This window comes from Pollicipes pollicipes, unplaced genomic scaffold, assembly GCF_011947565.3.
Source record: "Pollicipes pollicipes isolate AB1234 unplaced genomic scaffold, Ppol_2.1 Scaffold_4751;HRSCAF=5608_pilon_pilon_pilon, whole genome shotgun sequence".
In the NCBI taxonomy this organism is placed as follows: domain Eukaryota; kingdom Metazoa; phylum Arthropoda; class Thecostraca; order Pollicipedomorpha; family Pollicipedidae; genus Pollicipes; species Pollicipes pollicipes.
In genome coordinates, this window is record NW_023596549.1 from 364695 (window position 1) to 383352 (window position 18658).

The window sequence follows — 18658 nt, forward strand, 5'->3', positions numbered from 1 at the left end:
ATTCTCTACAGCTATTCAAGTTTGGCGCGAATACGCTGCGCCATTTGAGTATCATTCTAGAAAAATATTTGGGTAGGCGTCACCTTGACCCGAACCCAAGAGCGTGTTAACAAAAAACGACGAAAAACAAACGCAGAAATGGTAACCGGAATTAAAGCGAAAGTACAGGCCACGTCCAGTACAGACTGTTAAATCATGTTTTCCCTTTTCTAACAGTTACTGGAGCTAAAACATCGTTCCACACAGGATACGTAAAATATGCTAGCTGCAAAAACTGCTATTTGGGGTCAAACCTGGGCCCATATATCGGAGACCAGGCGTCACAATGATACGAAACGCAACTAATCGTGTTTAACCGAAGAAAAACTACAGTCGTACAGTCTGAAGTGTGGAATACCGCGGGTTACCTGTCGACCTCGCGCCGGTCGATCTAGTGCCGATAGTGCCCAGTGTCGACCGTATGCCAATGATTAGTCATTAGTCATTGTAGTCATTAACGTAAAAATGACTCCCGATGGTAGACCATGGTGTTTTTCTACGTTTCATGGACTGCTATTAGATGCCGCCAACCAGATTTCATAGGCCGTGGAGCCAACCGTCCAATGTAGGAAAGCACACCGTCGTCTTCGAGTTCCGGGGCCTTCTCAACATTGCCATAGCCGCAGGTGTGCCAGCCATTGAACAGGGGCGGCCAGTGTCGCCTCTGGGAGACTTAGTCTCAAAAATTACACGCTGAGCCTAAACGAGAGAGATCGATTTACGGAAACTGTACAGAGCTGTAGTCTGAGCGACCAAAATCCACTAAACATACGCATTTTTGCAGGGTCCTGCTCGCCCTCGCTTAAAACGCCAACTAGTAAACATTCGGAAATAAGTAAGGCTCGGCCAGGGGCAAAGTTAACCAATATTCGAGCAATTTGTTGTGGATTACCGCGCGAACGCCCCTCGGTGTGTACCGTTGTCTGTCGAGCCTTTATAAAGGACGGGCGACAGGGCATTTATAAGACCATAAAGGTCGACCGACAAAGCCAGGAAGGCCATAACTCTTCTGTGTTCCGTAAAATATTAGCATGAGTCACTCGACGTTGGATAGAAAGAGGCTACTTCAAGCGTGATATGAGTCATCCACTTTTTGTGACGTACCCACGTTCCTGGATGTCAAACCCGTTGCAATGGGTTTTCAAAGGCACAGATCCGCTTAGTTTTGTCATCATCTACATTACGCTAACACTCGTTTCTCCCATTATCTTGTTTGTACCTCTCCGCACAAGGCGTAATGCTAGTAAGCACAATGCCCCGCGCAACGTTCCGATTTTTCTGGTCGCATGGGCATGCTCACAAGTACTTGTGCAAATCCAGTGACCTTACCAACCCACTGCAAGGCTGCAAGTCACGCATACGCAGCGCCGCCCCCCCCCCCCCCCTCCCCCGCAACTGACTCTCCTCCCGGTCCTTGCGCGGGCGGGCGCCCACTCACCGATGGGGTCAACACGCGCCCCGTGCTCGACAAAGTCCAGCGCGCTCAGGTAGAGCCTGATCTGACCGTCGGGCGACGACGCCTCGAACACCCTGGCGCAGTCTGCCATGGCGGCCTGGCGAACCCCGCCTGCGGAGCCGACTGCCGCCGCCGTCCGACGGCCGTCCGTCCCCGCTGTCGGCGGCGGCGGCGGCGGCGCGCGGCGGCAGAGCGCCTGCCGCTCGCTCGGCCGACCGTCAGGGGCCGTGCCGCGGCGGGGTGCGTGGGAGGGGTGACCGCACCTGGGCCCGCTGCCAGCGCCGGACACGCACTCCCGCTGTGAAATCGTTGTTTGCTGGCGCCAGCGGCTGGGGGCTGGCGCCAGCGGCTGGGTGCCTAGAACATTTTATAGGATTAGTTGAACTGGTCTGAAGTTTTTTTGTTGGGTAGGTGCCGTTTTTCACTATTGCGTTACAATTTAGTACTCCATGCTTAAATGATACAGAACGTGCATCTTATTGCGATATGTAGAAATAAAAGCATCGAGCAAATGCCTATACTAGGCTTTAGCCGAACCATGCCGGTCAGGAGGAGCACTTTCTAAAAATGATTGAAGGGGCTCCAATAGCAGTTTAGAATTTTAGTTATGTTTCCCACGCATCATTGTGTGCAAACGTGCAGTTCTGAAATTGTTGGGAGGGCGGGGGGGGGGGGGGGGAGTCCAGCACACATAAGAATGTTACGTGGCACCCCCGTTACCATGGCTGTAGACTGGTAGACATATGGTAAGCACTGATGCCACTACGTTTTAGCATCAGGTTGAGCAGCGAATTTCACAAGCCTGGTCTTAACCGTCAACACGTTTTGGCCAACCACACAAACGTACACAACCACGCAAAAGATTCAACCACAATCCGCAGACCTTTGATGAACTTGCCTGCCGATGACATGGCGGGGGGGGGGGGGGGGAGGGGCACGATGGAAGCAATTTTTTCCACAGCTGTACCCTATTCCAAGCACATGTCTTGGACAGTGACCCAATCGCGACCAGCCAAAGGCCAAGGTTTCCGGTGCGGCTGGCCGGCGAGCAGCGCGTAAGAGCGCCCGGCGGAGACGTGTCTGTGCGGGTGACAGCGGGGAGGAGGCCGCGGCGTGTCCATGCGGGCGGCAGCGGGGAGAAGGTGGCGGCGTGTCCATGCGGATGACAGCAGGGAAAAGGCGGCCGCGTGTCCATGCGGGTGACAGCGAGGAGAAGGCGGCGTGTCTGTGCGGGCGACAGCGGGGAGAAGACGGCGGCGCGCCTATGCGGGCGACAGCGGGAGAAGGGCGGCGGCGTGTCTGTGCGGGTGACAGCGGGGAGAGGACGGCGGCGTGTCCATGCGGGCGACAGCGGGGAGAAGGCGGCGTGTCTGTGCGAGGGACAGCGGGCAAAGGGCTGCGGCGAGTCCATGCGGGCGACAGCGGGGAGAAGGCGGCGGCGTGTCTGTGCGAGGGACAGCGGGCAGAAGGCGGCGGCGCGTCTGTGCGGGCGACAGCGGGGAGAAGGCGGCGGCATGTCTGTGCGAGGGACAGCGGGCAGAAGGCGGCGACGTGTCTGTGCTGACAGGAGCGCAGGCAGGGGGGGGGGGGGCGAACACAGAAGGCACGTGCCCCTTAGGTTCCGAGGGGCCTGAAGGGCCACTCAGAACCTGTGATTAAGGGCCCGAAAAGCCAACCAGAGGTCTCATTCAGGGGCTCCGGCCCACAGGGCCGGGCACTCAAATGCTAGCCAGAGGGCTCTACGCGCTGATCTGGGGCCCATTGAGTCGATAAGAGCCTATATTTCGGTCAGACGCCACCAGTAACGCACAGTCGGCTCCGCAGCGGCATGGGCTTAAGGGCCCATTTCCCAAGAAGGGACAAAGCTGGAGCCAGCGATTTATATTGCCCGGGGCCCCATAGCCCCTTGCAAGGCCCTGTGTTGCAAAGGGGCCCGATTCGGACAGAAACAGTGTTCGAGGAGGTCCGAACAGCGTAAAGGACCCACCCAGTCCGACAATCAAGGGCACAATTGGAGGGTCGAAGGGCATGAAGGGCTGGTCGGAGTGTTATTCAGGGCCAGCTGTCTGCAAAGACGGACCCTCAAATAACGATCGGAGGGCCCTTTGTGTCGATCGGAGGCCCCTGAGTCCATATGCGCCTATATGTCGGTCAGATACCACCATACCACATAGTCGGTTCCGTGTCGGTTTGGACCTGAGGACCCACTTTCCAACCACTTCCCAACCAGTAAAGCCGGGGCCAGTGATTTACACTGGTCGGGGGTCTTGTTCTGTCAGGAGCCCGCAGCGCCTGTGCTCGCAAGGGCCCGAGCAGACCAAAGGAAGCGCCTGATGAGGCCCGAAGAGAGGCCGGGGCGGTCTACTGGACCCTACAATCGAAGGCTCGGTTGGAAGGCATACTGGCCCGATCGACTCGCTGAAGGTCACATAAAGAATCACAGCCCGTAGGGTCATGACCTGTAATATCATTCGGAGGTCCTCTCTTTCCCCTTTTAGGAAACCCTGAGACAGTGCGAATGTTTAAGTCGATCAGAAACCGCGAACACCGAACAGTCGGCGCCATGTCCGTCTGAGCCCTTGAGACTCATTTCCCAAGCAGACACGAGAACGGGATCCGATTTAAAATGTTCGGGGTCCCTGACACAGATAGGGGCTCCTGCGTCGGTAAGGGGCCACGGTGCCGAACAGGGGTCCTGTGGCGGCAAGTGGCCTCGAATCAGAGCGGTGTTTGAGGAGGCCCGAAGAGGTACCAAAGGGTCTCTCGAGACCAAATATGAGGGGCCCGATGGGATGGCTAAGGGTCCGAAGGGGTGGCGGTAGGTCACCTCAAGGACCCCGCACATAGGGCTGTGGTCTCAAATGTCAGTAAGATGAACCCTTGCACCGATAGATACCCCTGAGACAGGGTGTTCCCCTATTTCGTCCAGAGATCACAAAGAACGAACAGTCAGCTCCGTGTTGTTCTGAGCTCTGGGAGTCCATTTCCCAAGCACTGACAAGCACAGGCCCGCGATTTACATCGGTCGAGCTCCTGTATCGTTCAGTGGCCCACAGTGCCTAAAAGGGCATTCTGTGTCAACAGGGGGCCTAGAATCAGTCAGGGAACATTTGTTCAGCAGAGGTGGGGACGAGAGCCCGAATGGCAGAGGGTCTCTTGCGTTGGCCGGGGCTCTCTGACAGTTGAAGGAAATAATTGAAGGCCATTTTTGCCTTATTAAACCCCCAGTTGCCCGTTCTTTGTTTATGGCGTAGCTCAATAGTAATAAGCCTATAAATCTCAATAGTGATAAATCTAAGCCATTGCAGTTTCACCATCTCACCATGTTACATTATCCTGCCGCAGAGGATAAAAGCAGGATAATGTATCCTTACATTATCCTGCCTTGGGACAGGCCTGGCGCAGCTAATACAAAATTGTTTGGTAGCCTTAATCGGCCTTTCGAAAATGTTTTCTCATGCAGGCCTCATCTTACTTACTTCGCATCTTAATCTTGTAGGTTGGTGAGCATGATTGATAGGTATGTTTTGTGGGCGGGTTGGACGATCCTGTCCGCCAGCAAACCATTCAAAGGATATTGATTTTTTATGTGGGGCAGCAGACGGAAGCCTACCGTGAAACAGCGAGTGAGTTTCTCCTGTGAACACTTATTGTTGACCCTACCCTGTTTTCATCATATGATTTGCAACCAGATGTGGTCATTTTATGTTTTAGTCCATCGAGTTTTGTTCATAAGACAGATTCTGATGCCACGAGACACATAATCAACTTATTTTCCCATTCTCCTGACCATTTGCCCCAAATTTACTGAAGTGGTCCCTCAAGTCTGCTCTAACAAGATGTTGTCCATAGTTGTCATGTTTTGCTGACTGGCAAATGACTGCACTGTAGAAATGCACTATATTTCTTAACACAGGAATACTACAAGCTGCTTAGCAATCACAATATGAGGTGGATATCGGGTTTCAGTAAATAGTCAGACAGTCCCTTTTCATTGCAAAGCCAACATTTCAAATTTAAAGTTATTAAATGGAAAAAGCCAAACCTAAGGGGCTGTTTTTGCCGCAGCTGAGAAGGCAAGCAGCAAGACTGGTTTTGTAGCCATCTATAAGTTATGTTAGTATGTTATGCTTGGAGGAGAAAGATCGCTTGCGGAGAATATCCACTATCGTCCCTGACAGACTAATCATGACAATGAAAATAAGCTGTTCAAACTGCTGTTGTCAAGGAAAAAGTGAGGTGAGTTGAGATGACGATCAGCATATAGTCTTCCCTAAGTTCGGCTAAGCTGGCTAATTGCATGGCAAGTGGCACTAGGAATTTTGCGAGAATTATTAACTCACAAATGTTGCTGTGATACAGATAGGTTAGGCAGGATGCGATAAAGTAAGATTTCTTTAGGCTAGGTTTGGTAAGGCTGCTTTCATGGAAATAAGCATTCCCGACCCCATCTTAACAGCAGCCATCGGTATATATATATATATATATATATATATATATATATATATATATATATATATATATATATATATTTGATTTGGGGATGCGTCAACGTGAAGGAGTTTTAAGACTTTTGCCTGAATGCCTTATGCTTGTTGAAGTTTTTATTGTTGTTTTGTTGTTTGATTTCTTTCCTTTGTTTTGTGTTAAAAATCCTTTGGAAGGTGAGTGCAAAGTGCAGCATCAAAGCACATAGTCTTTGGTGCGTATCACACTATTATGACATTGCTTTTCTTTCATAAATTCTGTTTCAGTGAAAGGACCTAGGATGTTAAAAACGAGAACTTCTTTGTCATGTTCATGATGTTACGTCCATGCCAACTTGAAATGTATGTCTCTGTTTCCTGGAGCATCTCTCACTGACTCATAGATTCCAACGTTCGTGAGTTGAATTTTTCACTCCCGTACGGTCTTTTTGCCTTGGAATTTTTCACTTCCAACACAGTTCAAAAGTGATTCTACCTCACTGCTTTGGCCTGATTTTTGCGTGATCGTGACGTTCATCCTACTTTAAAGTTTCAGAGAAGTTGGACATTACTCTTTCTAAGGGTTTTAGTGTAATGCGTTCATATAAAGGCATGCCAACCTTTCGTGACTTTGGACATGACAAACTTTCCATATTGACATTGTTCCAGTCCTTGACCTTATTTTTGATGGCCGTATTACCAAAACATTGAAGCGTGATTTTTATTCATTCGGGATAAGCTTTGAAGTAGCGTTCTATTCACATAACCATATCGTCAGTTTCGGAGATGCCCAAAGGAGCAGTGCTTGCCCACCCCTCTGGTTAATGACATGTGTTTGTGAACGCCAGGTAATAATTGTTAAATCAAATCCGGTCACCCATCCACAGCCAATCAAGCAAAACAGCAACAACAACAGCAAAATAAGCAAACAAACAAACAAACAAAAACAAAGCACTTCGTGACATTCGGTTTAGGAATGATCAAAAACGGTTAATCATATAACTCTGATTGTGGCACGCTGCCTTAAAACCGCCTTCATAAGCTTCCATGTCGCAGCAATGACACATCGCACGGAGCTGTACTTTGCAGTCCCGTAAAATCAGTCTGAGAGAACGCGGCAGTCATAAATCAGTTTCTAAGGCAAAAGGGATCAAGTTCTTGCTCGGCACGATTCGCGTTCAGCCATAAGCAGCCCACTAAGACTAACAACACCAGATTAAGTAGATCCCATTGTTTTGCTCAGGCACCCAATGCTCAGGCGGTCTTCTGACCCTAGCGGTGCTTCTATGCAATGAGCTTCGTTTTTGTCCATATTAGAAGTTATCCCCAAAGTCCGCCGATAGTGTCACGGTTTCTAAAGCCTATGGTGCACTTTTTCATCACTGCACATTTAAAGAGCCATCGCCGTCAAACGTCCCGTGGCGCAATGCATCCTGGTAAAATGTGACGCTGCTCGGTGAGGCATGTCGCGTGCGGCGTGCAATCGTGCTCCGTTGAGTAGTTTAACAAGCGAAATATGAAATCCACAAGTTGCAAACGCCAAATGGTTGAGCAAAACCGGACTTCTGTCTTGGAAGCTAGGCGCCGCAGCAAACGCCAAGTCAGCGCATTTCTTTTTTGAAAAAACGGACCATCATCATGTCGAAAACCCGCATCAATCTATGTACATGGCACATCATGACATCCCTTCAAGATGTTGGCACGTCCCTTTCCAAATGATAACAATGAGTCTAGATGACCACAGTTGCTGGAGCACCCGAGACCATCACCTGCTCAAGTTTTGTATCCATCAACATCTGAGCAAGCTATTAAGCCATTGTTAAAAATATGGAGCATCGCAATAAGCATAAGGTGCAGGTAAAATATATGCATGTATATACATACATATATATATATATATATATATATATATATATATATATATAGATAGATAGATAGATAGATAGATAGATAGATAGATAGTGTATGTGTGTGCATGTGTATGCTGCATGGCCATACTAAGCTGCACGTTGCTCGCTTTTCTCCCATCGATGGCCGACAGAAGGCCCCTTTCGTGAACAATGGCCAGCATCATCCGCTCTTCTTGCGGCGTTAAATGGCACATGTTTTAAAGCTTCGATAAAGCACCTTTACACAAGCAGATTGAGAAAAAAATCAATTTCACCAAAAAAATGAAACACCGGCGATAACAGCACAACATCCCCGCTGGCTCGGTGCACAACGCCGAAACTCGTGGCAAGGCGACCGAAAGACGCGATCGGGATATCCACAATTACGATGCGCACCTTCGCATAAGAATAATTCAGATCGACAATGCCGCTGAATTAATGTATTTATCTTACTTCAGTAAGCTTTTTCTGTTATGGTATTATTTTGTGACTTTGTTACATCAGACCTTGGCAATTTTCCTCAAAACATGCATGATGAGACGAGCGGAACGCATTGCCATTTGTGCGAAATTTTTGCGAAACGTAAATTCCCCTCCCACCATCTTAAATTTGTGATACAATATGTGGCTGACGCGGCATCGCTGAAACCCGTTGACATGAGCAGAAACTGTCTTTTTTCTAATCGTCGCAAAATTGTCCGTTTGGTCGACTCATGTAAACGGGGTAAATGCGTAAGACGGCTCACACGTGTTCATGGAAAAGCACGGAACCAGCGGCTTGCAGGCGTCTTTCAGAATTTACGTCAAATCTCGTCAGACCGGACACAGGACGCCATGAAATAAACTGCATGACGTAGGGCCATGTATTGTCTACCAGCCAGCCATGAAGCCCGACACTATCCAGCCCATAGCTACGTCAGCAATCGATTGGGAAGCGACCAATGGCGCGATTGTCGAAGCCTGTCGAATGCAACACGCAATCGCTTAAAATGAATGAGAAGTAGAGGCGAAAATGCCGCAGGCGTAAATCACAATGATTAACATTCAATCAAAAAGGTTGACATGTTTCCCGATGCCTTGGTCACAATAGCCTAAACATGACCCGCGCCAATTTCCGAACGTCGTCAGTGTGGAAAGCCGCGTCTGTTCGTCGGCTTGCTGCCGATTATGAACTAGTTGTCCATGAGCGTGAGTCTGACCAATGGTTTAATTGCCATTGTTATACTTTATCTGAGAGACGATGTGATATCAACTACCGGGGAACTTTCCAACGGAAATTATGTTTTATATAGCTAGGAGATCCAAATTAGATTAAATGCCACTTGTGCAACAGTGAGCATGTGTCATAATTCAAGATGCCGATCGCAGCCAGCTTGAATTTTGGTCCAGTTTTAAAGATTTTGTTCTCGATGGCTTGCATGGTCGTGTAGCACCGTTGACAAGGGTTCTTTATGACAGGGAGTCCATTTGTGCAGTTATTTTTTCGTGCATCGAGTCCAGTTTAGAGTCAAATTGAGTGTCAAAGGTCAAAGATGATAACAATTAACAAAAATTATCTCTTTCGATAGATATATGCCGTTTGTTGTCTTCTCATTGTCATCGTAAGTGTACCCCTCACATAAGCTGCGCATTTGTATATCATAGTTATATATACATGCGCTACACATAAGACGCATGTACTATAGAAGGCATTTCTCACGTGGCTGGATGCGTGTAGTCGAGTTGCCGTTCTTTTGGTTCTTATATGAGACACTCCGATGCCAACTACCGCAAAGGTCTTTGCAGAAATATGTTCTGTGTAGCTAGACAATCAAAATTAGCTTAGTCGCTACTTGTGCAACTTATGGCACTTTTTATAATTCAAGATGGCAGAAATCGCCACTTTGAATGCTGACCCAGTTTCAAAGTTGTGTCTCGGGACTGGGAGGCTCGTGCGATGCAGGTTGTAGTATTTTCGACAGCAATGGGGTCCATTTTTGCAGATCTTTTATATGCATGGGGCCAATTTCAAGATTAAATCGCAAGTCAAATGTCAAACGTGATCATGAATCATCAAAATCTCCTTTCCTCATCGAAATATGCCATGTGTTGTCTGTCTTCATAGTAAGGCTACACCTCGCAGAAGCTGCATTTGGTATAAGCTATAACAGTATGAGCATGTGTTACATGCACTATGCATGCATGAAAGGAGATTACACTTACACAGAATAATTTGTATGGACATACAAAAGTTTCTGTTCAGAAACTCGTCACTGCCAAGCGATACACCAAAAGCGGCACACGACCCTGCCAGGACGTAATAGCTTAGCTCACAAATCATGCTACTGTAGCTATGTATCGAGCAGAAGAAACAGAGAGACAAGAGGGTATTTGAGGGCTCATATGACAATTCTGCCAAGATGTGCTGAAGTCCCATTATAGTGGCTTTAATTGAAGCGAGACTGTCCGCCGCCTGGCAATCAATGTGGGACGAAAAACAGTTAGTTCCACGTAGCTGGATTGGGTCAAACAGTGTGAAATCGTGAATCTGAATACACGAATCGCGTTCAAGTAACAATTGAAGAGCCTCTGGAGCTAGAGCGACAGCGCTTATGCTCAGTGCGGTGATTAATATGCATCCTGCTGGCATTCATTACCATGTCCCCTTACCACCATCGTTTCTATGCTGCTCCCGTGCACCGCCCCTTTTCCAATGAGCCCGCTCACATCCTCTCGGTCGAGTGTTCTCGGGCTGACTCCAGGCAGTCGCTCAGCTACTGGTGTGACTTGTTGCCATAAATTAGAAGACATGCAGCAGCGCGGTGATAATCAGGCGGCTGGCCATTAGGGCTTTGTTCCAGGCGCACTCGTTTGTCCTGCTTGTGACGCCGCCACCAAACGCTGCTCTCATAGCTACGCTCACAACCGATCTCCTCACCAACGTCCCTGCATAGCCCAGGACACTCTTGGGCGAGTGCATCATGCCCGTGTGAGGCATGCCCGTGCGTCATGAGTGTGTGCCATGCCCGTGTGAGGCATGCCCGTGCGTCATGAGTGTGTGCCATGCCCGTGTGAGTCAAGTGTGAGTTTGGTTCGGGCGATGATGTCCTTTACATTAGACAGGGCATGTAGTCTGACGTAAGTGGAGGTCGACTGTAGGATGGGCGTGCTGCCTCTCGAGAGCATTGAGAGTCCTTTCGAGACACACAAGCGTAGACAGAAGGGTGTCTGGATGTCAGGCGGCGAGTCAACATCGACTCGAACACCACCGGTGTCTTAGACTTCAAGGCAGTGGCCGCCACTAGTCAGTCTTGCTGAGCATTGCATTCTATCCGCCCGGCCGGCTTTTCAGCCTTATGAACTTCTGACAGTCACGCCACGCTTCATCGCTGACTGAGCCTGACGGCAGTCAACTCAGTCCTTGAGTCTTCAGCAAACAGAGCCTCTGAGGTGCCCTTTGATTAAAGGACCCCTTGAAGCACTGCCGCTGTTTCGTCTGGTGGGTGAGTTGCAAACAGGACGTCTCACTATCGCTGTTCTACTGCAGAGGTTGTACTCGAAAGGCACCGCGTCATGCCTCATACCAGGAGCTGAAGGACTGGTTAGAGGCAGCCAAAGAGCACCGGATTACAAGCATGCGAGTGAAATGGCTCTTACAGCCTACGCTGCTTACGCTCATGGTCCTGGGCAGAAGACGGAACGACACCTTCATCCTTCAACACTGTTTCAATGCAAAATTGGCGTATTTATTCGTGGTAGGTCAATTATGCTCGCTAAGACGACATGTGAGACAGATGAAACACCTTCCCCAGCGTGGCAGGGAGGAGCTACAGGCGGGCGCGCGCGCCTGGTGACAGCGAGACTGCAGAGCCAGGAGACCTGATGTTGGTTGGCCTCGGTCACCTGTTGTACCGCGTCGTCTGACCCGTCCCTGGTACCACGGAGAGCATGACCGAAAGTTTGGAGACTCGACTGGGGACTGAGCTTCTAGCCCCATCCAACGAAAGAAGCTTTCAAGTGACAACCCCCCCTCCGCGAAGAAGATAATTTTTACTCCCGAATGGCTTCTGGATGTAGTGACTTGCAGCTGCACCGCTGATGGTAAGGCATGCAATGTTTTACGCTGCAGCTGCAACAGCCACAACACAGGCCTTTGGCGTACAGACTATTGAAAGTCTTGGGGCGAAATTTCATGTTTTAACCGTTTCACCAGCAAGCAGATGGTCATCGAAGACAACGAAGGGAAGCTGGGCGCACATAGTGATGATGACTATGAAAAGTGTTAGAGGAAGATGATGGGTGCTGGCTGGTAGTACTGTGCTGAAGGTCCCTAGATGTCACGACACTGCACGTCAAGAGTATTCTCTGAGTTTGCTGTTTTACCTCCGATTTGGCATTGAAATGGACCTCGTGGCCCCAAAAGAATCCTCCATATCAGAATAAGAAAATTACATAGCATTTAAGATGGTGGCGGCTGCCATCTTAAATTCTGAGAAATGTTTAAGATTGTATAAATAATAACCAAACTAATTTGGCTTTCCGTATGATATAAAACATATTCCGTGAAAAAAGTTTGCGGTAGTCAACGTTGCAAGACCAACATTCTGGCAACTTGACTACAAGGCCTCCCGCCCCATGGATATACTTATAAAGACGTCTGAATGGGGAGTCGCAGCAAAGCGGGACTAAAACAATTTACAACAACAGCACACAATCGCACCCTCACGCACATGTTTTCCTGCATGGAGATGGTTATGCGCTGTTGAACGTAATAGATTAATGTGCTCACACATACATGATAATATTAAGATAGGTTTTGAGCTCCTAGTTTTTCGGCATTTTGAGTTGAGAGCCGACCCGTTATACTGACGGAGCTGTTACACTGACAGGTATCGACCTTCAGCATATGACTGGTTAAGCGACGCTACCAAGCAAAAACTAGCTATATGGTCAATTCTCGACGCTTCAGGTTATGCTTTACTGTTAGCAAAAGCTTACATCTGAAAACCAAGACATGCAAATTAAGAAAATGGTCCCGAATTCGCGCAGATATTTCCGATTACAAAATGCCAAAATAATAAATAGCCCGAGCACCCACATCGTAACAGCTGATACACGATAACGCACTATTGACAGCGCAAAACACAGGTGGCCAATCCGCAAGATTACGATGACCGATGCCGAGTACCGGGCTAAAAGCTACAAAACCACGATTATCAGAGACCCCGAACCTGAGGTAACTGAACATCGGACATGAGGCAACACGTCTTTGAAGTACTTACACGGCCAAAGCATGATTCGCTATTTATGGAACTGCACGGCGTACCGAAAAGCCACTGGGAGTGGAGGAAAATGCAGAATGACGTCATATCCCATTTTTTCATCACTAGCGAAAACGGTTCTCAGAGCACGGCATTAAGGAGAAATGCATTAGGAAGTTAAATGCCTATACTTTTTTGAAACATGGGACGATATAAACTTAGAGTCAACGAGATGGATATAGTGAATTAGTTCGACTCTTGACCTCATTTTTGGAAAAATGCACCTTCGATTTTCTTAGATGGATGTTTGGGATCAGGGGCACTCCTACAGCAGCGGTCTATTTTGCGTTACTTCGGTTTTCTTAGAGCTGATATGCAATTAAGGATCAATTTATCGCCGTTCAGGCTACAAAGCGAAATCTGCGGTCGCCAGTAGAATCGACGGTGACGACTCGACTTTGAACGCACTGGCAGATCACGCACGGCGGCACGCCATGAGGCGACGGGCCGGTGTCGGGTGACCGGACGCGATCGGCTCACTGCCCGGGACCTGTGGCCATAGCCAGGAAGCCATTTACTTTGATTCTTAAAATACGCCACTTGGGCATTCTTACGAAACTCTATAACAATTTCTGAATGAAGAGTGCATGTTTATCGACCTTACGTACCAGTCGTCCCTCACCAGCAGCGTAGATGGTAATGTCGTGCGCTTTGATCACAGCACATCGATCACCATTAGATAATGTTGAGCTGGAGCCCAGACTGAGAAGAAACAAACAAAGGGTCTGAAGCTGCATTATTTTGTTTTGCAGCCCGGCATTGAGCCGGAGTAAGGTCGCCCTGTGTGCTGGCCCAACACACGTGGGACCACACGCATGACATTCGATACAGCCTGCATCTAATCCGACGCCGACTCCGAGTTAATCAGGCCGGGGCCCAAGAGAGCTCAGTGATTATAGAGCCTCAGCGCCGGGAGGCCCGTAAAATGAAGACATGCAGTTTTGCTGCTCTCAGCAAGTTCCCCCAGGGAATGCTCAACCAAAAGAATGGGTTGAAATTACTCGAAAAACTTCCTTTGGGTGGCGTAGCCATATTGGGATCCCGGTCAGTTTCGAGATTACGGTCACAGTTCCCGACGCGGTGAGTTGATTGCGTCCTGTCGGCAGATGCCGGCCAGTCGGCCGATGGTGTGCCTGAGCGTGTGATCCGCCAAGGTGTTCAAATTCGATCTGTGACCGGCCTAAAAGAGTTGCTATCGATTTTGCCGTTGAGATTGAACGTCAACAAATTGTTTTTAAATTGCATATCGGTTTAAAAAATCGAAAACATAACATTTTTCAGAAGATAAATCACAGACTAAACGAAGTCACTCTATGGACCTGGCAATCTCGACAGATACAGGTGCTAAGCTTGCCGATGACCCTTTCGCCCCCCCCCCCTCCCCCCAAAAAAAACATGCTCAGCGAGCTGTTTTCGCCAGAGCAAGTTGAGAAATAAGGCTCATGACGTCATTGCGTATGTTTATTTGCTCCTTTTTCCTATCAGCATGCCGCACAGCTCCAAAACTTGCAAAATCGTGTTTTGGCCGCCTGATTACCTCACATGCTTGCCGCGTCGAATCTGAACAGGCGGCTGCTTAAAATGCACCCATCTGCAGTCAATTTGTTGTAGCATGGCCCAAATATAAGTGCACGCCGCCTTCACAATAAAAGCCAGGCGCAATATGTCGCTGTGTTAATGTAAAGGACACCTGGAAACAGGTCGATCAAATCAGGGCAAACTTGGAAAATGTGGGCAGTTATTCTTTACTTTTTGACAACGTGCTTGCATAAAATTGTTCAATTCCTGTGGTCCGAGGTATTGTTGTATCATGTTTACTATGCGCTTTCTGTAACTAGCGCCCTTGCTAGAAAAATCCAGACCTATTTTCATATGGTGCTATGCACGACAGTACGGTCTCCTTTTTGGAGGGTTGTAGAACTTCAATGCAAAACAAGGTGTAATAAAAATTCACTGTTTCGATTGTCACAATTTTTACCTGCAGAAGACCGCCAAGTCTGGCCAACAGCCAGGCCAAAAGCCTGCGGATTCTTGCCTGGTCAGATGCGGTGTGTTGGCGGGTCAAAAAGTGGCGCTGCATCTAGCCCTGATCGGTACAGGTGGACGAAAGACGAATTACTTCACCTGCTAGCTCTTTCTTTGTGGAGCTCTTGCTGAGTACTGAGTGCAGGACACAGAGTGCATGCGATACGATGCGCCGCACTGTTAATGACAAAATCCTTGATTCGTCCAGACCACTCTGTATTTTAAGCCACTATTTTCACGAATCATTCAACCTCTTGGCGCACTTCGTTGTCGATGTTCGTTATTTTGAGTACAGCATGCTCTAATTTCTTCTTGGAACGCAGGTAGCCGAACACAAAGCGGATGCGACTTGATGTACTGCATTGGGAGTGGACCAAGTGGCATCAATCCAGAGACACACGATGTAGGGTTCTGGATCGGACTCCGATAGGACAACACTCAGGATGTTTTTGACGCACAAGTTTTTAAATATTTATACTATTTTGCACAGGCCAGCAATAAACACGGGAAGATGGCTCTGCGGTCGGGTCAGGAAGTTCATCAATTAACGTCGTTTCTCTACATAACGTGGAGAATCAAATGCTTCTCTAAAGCCTATGACCTGTGAATATTAACCTCAGTTATGACCGTGCAAACTTACATCGTCAGGAAATACCTGAAAGTGCATCTAATTCTAGTGATTCTAGCCCTTAAAGGTATAATACGCGCTGATCCAATGCATTACAATTGGCCAGTGCTTTTTATCCGATCGGGGTTTTCCTTCCGTGGTGACGCTCAGGCTAGCTGAGATGCGTAGTCAAGGGGTTCGATCTTATAACTTTCCAGGCACATGGAACAAATTCCCCAAAGTAGGCTGATTTTCAGAAGGTGTACCTCATACTACGACCGCATTAGCACGAAATGTTCATGAGTAAACGCATTCCAACGATATTTTTGTCGCCCGTATGCATAATATGTAACGTTAATTTGTCAATAGAAGTATTGGGGCCTAAATGAAACGTGCTGCACGCCGATATCGTTTGTCGACAGCGTTTTCACCTCATATGCCAGCATTGAATGACGGCGGTCACCGTAGGCGACAGCTTTGTTGCAGCGATGTTCTCCGGCGGCTGAGCTCTCCAGCACACGCGTAACACGGGACTGCATCTATACTTAATCGGTCTTATTCCAGTTCATGGCGGCAGCGAGAAGTTTCTACACTAGTGCCGCTGAAAGGCAGTAGCCACAGACTCTCTCCGGTCTCCGGTCTCCCTATCCCTAACACCTGTTCGTTATTTTTGCTTGTAACCCTGTACCCTGAACCCCCACGTGAACCGTGGTGTTCATCTCAACGGCTAATGTTACCTCCGACCTTTCGTCAGACAGAACCGTGGAGGGTTTTCCGTATCGTACAATGCCGCGGCACGGTCGCCCCGGACCTGGGTTGACCCTCCTTGGCCAGTTGCTAACTGACGTGTTCATTACAGTGGGGCCAAGCAATGCACACAATGTGGGGCTCACATCCAGTGCCGCTGCATTATGAGCGCAACGTCCCCCCCCCCCCCCCCCCCCGAGACCACGGAGACGGCTTGTTTCCCTGTTCGCCGTTCTTAAAGCGTCACTCGCCAGGTTTTGTTCGACTTCTTTCGCCTCGTCAAGTCACTCCTCCTGGCATTCCCGCCGAGCTTAATGTTGCGATTATCGTTAGCGGCGGTGTTAATGTTGCGATATCGTTAAAGGCGGTGTTAATGTTGCGATATCGTTAGCGGGGGTGGCGCCGCAGCGGTCTCGTTAGCGGGGGGGTGGCGCCGCAGCGGTCTCGTTAGCGGGGGTGGCGTTTGCAGCGGTCTCGTTAGCGGGGGGTGGCGTCGCAGCGGTCTCGTTAGCGGGGGTGGCGTCGCAGCGGTCGCCGCCATACCGTTCACCTTGGAAAGAGACGCAGTGGCGACTGCCAGCGCGGAATCTGACTACTAGAAGGAGACTGGCTCGACATGGGACCTTGGAACAGTACATCGGGCGTACCAGGGGCCGTGGTGACTTCGCTACAGCAGGTCGCATCAAGGGCCGACGATGCCGACGAACAGCCAACGGACGACATGGTGGCGTCGCTGACTCTTCCCACCATAATCTCTGTTGTTAAACATTTCGGTTTGTTAAGTGAATGGACTGTAATTGGTACAATGCAGGATTCAAATCATTGGTTCATGTATGACATTATGCACAGATGTAATACACAGTTCTATACAGCTGAAAGCCCATGCCCTCAAATCCACAGCTTAGCAGACAGATTATACCACGATGCCATAAGCCCAGCGGCGGCAGAAATCGAGCGTCTGTAAACCAAATGCCCAACGTGCGACGCCGTCGGCCGCCGCAGTCTGGCCGAGCGGCAGGTTCGGCCGCCGCAGTCTGGCCGAGCGGCAGGTCGGGCCGCCGCAGTCTGGCCGAGCGGTAGGTCGGCCGCCGCAGTCTGGCCGAGCGACAGGTTGGCCACCGCAGTCTGGCCGAGCGGCAGGTCTCGCGCAGCGCCGCTCGCGAGACCTGCCGCTTGTTTTTTTTTTTACATTATTACAGTTACAAAGCTCAGCAACCTTGCCAAGCTTTGTAATTTATAGGGCAAACTTTCATCCGTTGATCCCAGGAAGAGAAAACACACCAAACCAGCCGCAATGGAATAGACAGCTAATATATATTGGAGGACACATCGTTGTCAGAAAAATATGCAGCATTAATTCAAGGCAATAAGAGCGCCAAATAGACCTTAGATTGCCCTGCACCATACCCATCTATGCGCATTCCAACCAAAAGCAACATGAATCATTGGTATAATATTTCTGTGCCATCTTCCACTCAACATTCACTGCCATTGTTACAAAGAAATTGAGTTGACATGAATTATACCATGATGTTATGTGATAGACATAATGCTGAGGATTGGGTTACAGCTGAGCATTCAGCAAATATTTAAATGCCACAATGCTGAAATCCTGCCTTGGATAAGCAGCCATACTACAATGCCACAGTGAAGTTGTTAGCAGTGTTTGCTGAATGATTTCACCACCTCAGCTTAAGATTTAGCTTAAATCACAAGTATACTTTATCTTGCTAACCAACTGTAAATTCCAGACACATCACGAACCATTGCAGCCATTAACTACAACATTTGCTTCTTACATTGGATACATTCACCGCGCACAGGTTATTGTGTAATACAAGGTTTGTATTGCATGCGGTTGCATGGAGCAGATGCATTTTATGATGGGAGGTCACCTCCACAATGCTGAAATGCACCAGCAAATGTCGGTTTGCCGCTGGTATGTTATTGCTAAAATACTACAAAAAAGGTTAAAAGCTGCCATTGCACCATGACCGCCTACTTTGGGCATCATTTGAGGGTATTGGCTGGACTGTCAGGTGGGTAAGACAAAGCAACAAAATGAAATAGCATTTAGTCAAAACTGAATGTTCCAGACCCAATGAGAAACACACATTGGGCGGAGGTGGG

General features: G+C 48.8%; 1 protein-coding gene across 1 annotated transcript in view; it reads right to left on the reverse strand.

Moving 5' to 3' along the window:
• Positions 1–1591, reverse strand: part of LOC119099631 (arrestin homolog) — a 32258-nt gene extending 30667 nt beyond the window's left edge. Inside the window, exon 1 of the mRNA XM_037222699.1 lies at positions 1478–1591. Coding sequence (XP_037078594.1) covers positions 1478–1586 — 109 coding nt within the window. The 5' untranslated portion in view covers positions 1587–1591. The remainder of the gene's footprint in view (positions 1–1477) is intronic.
• Between the last annotated feature and the right edge of the window lie 17067 nt (positions 1592–18658).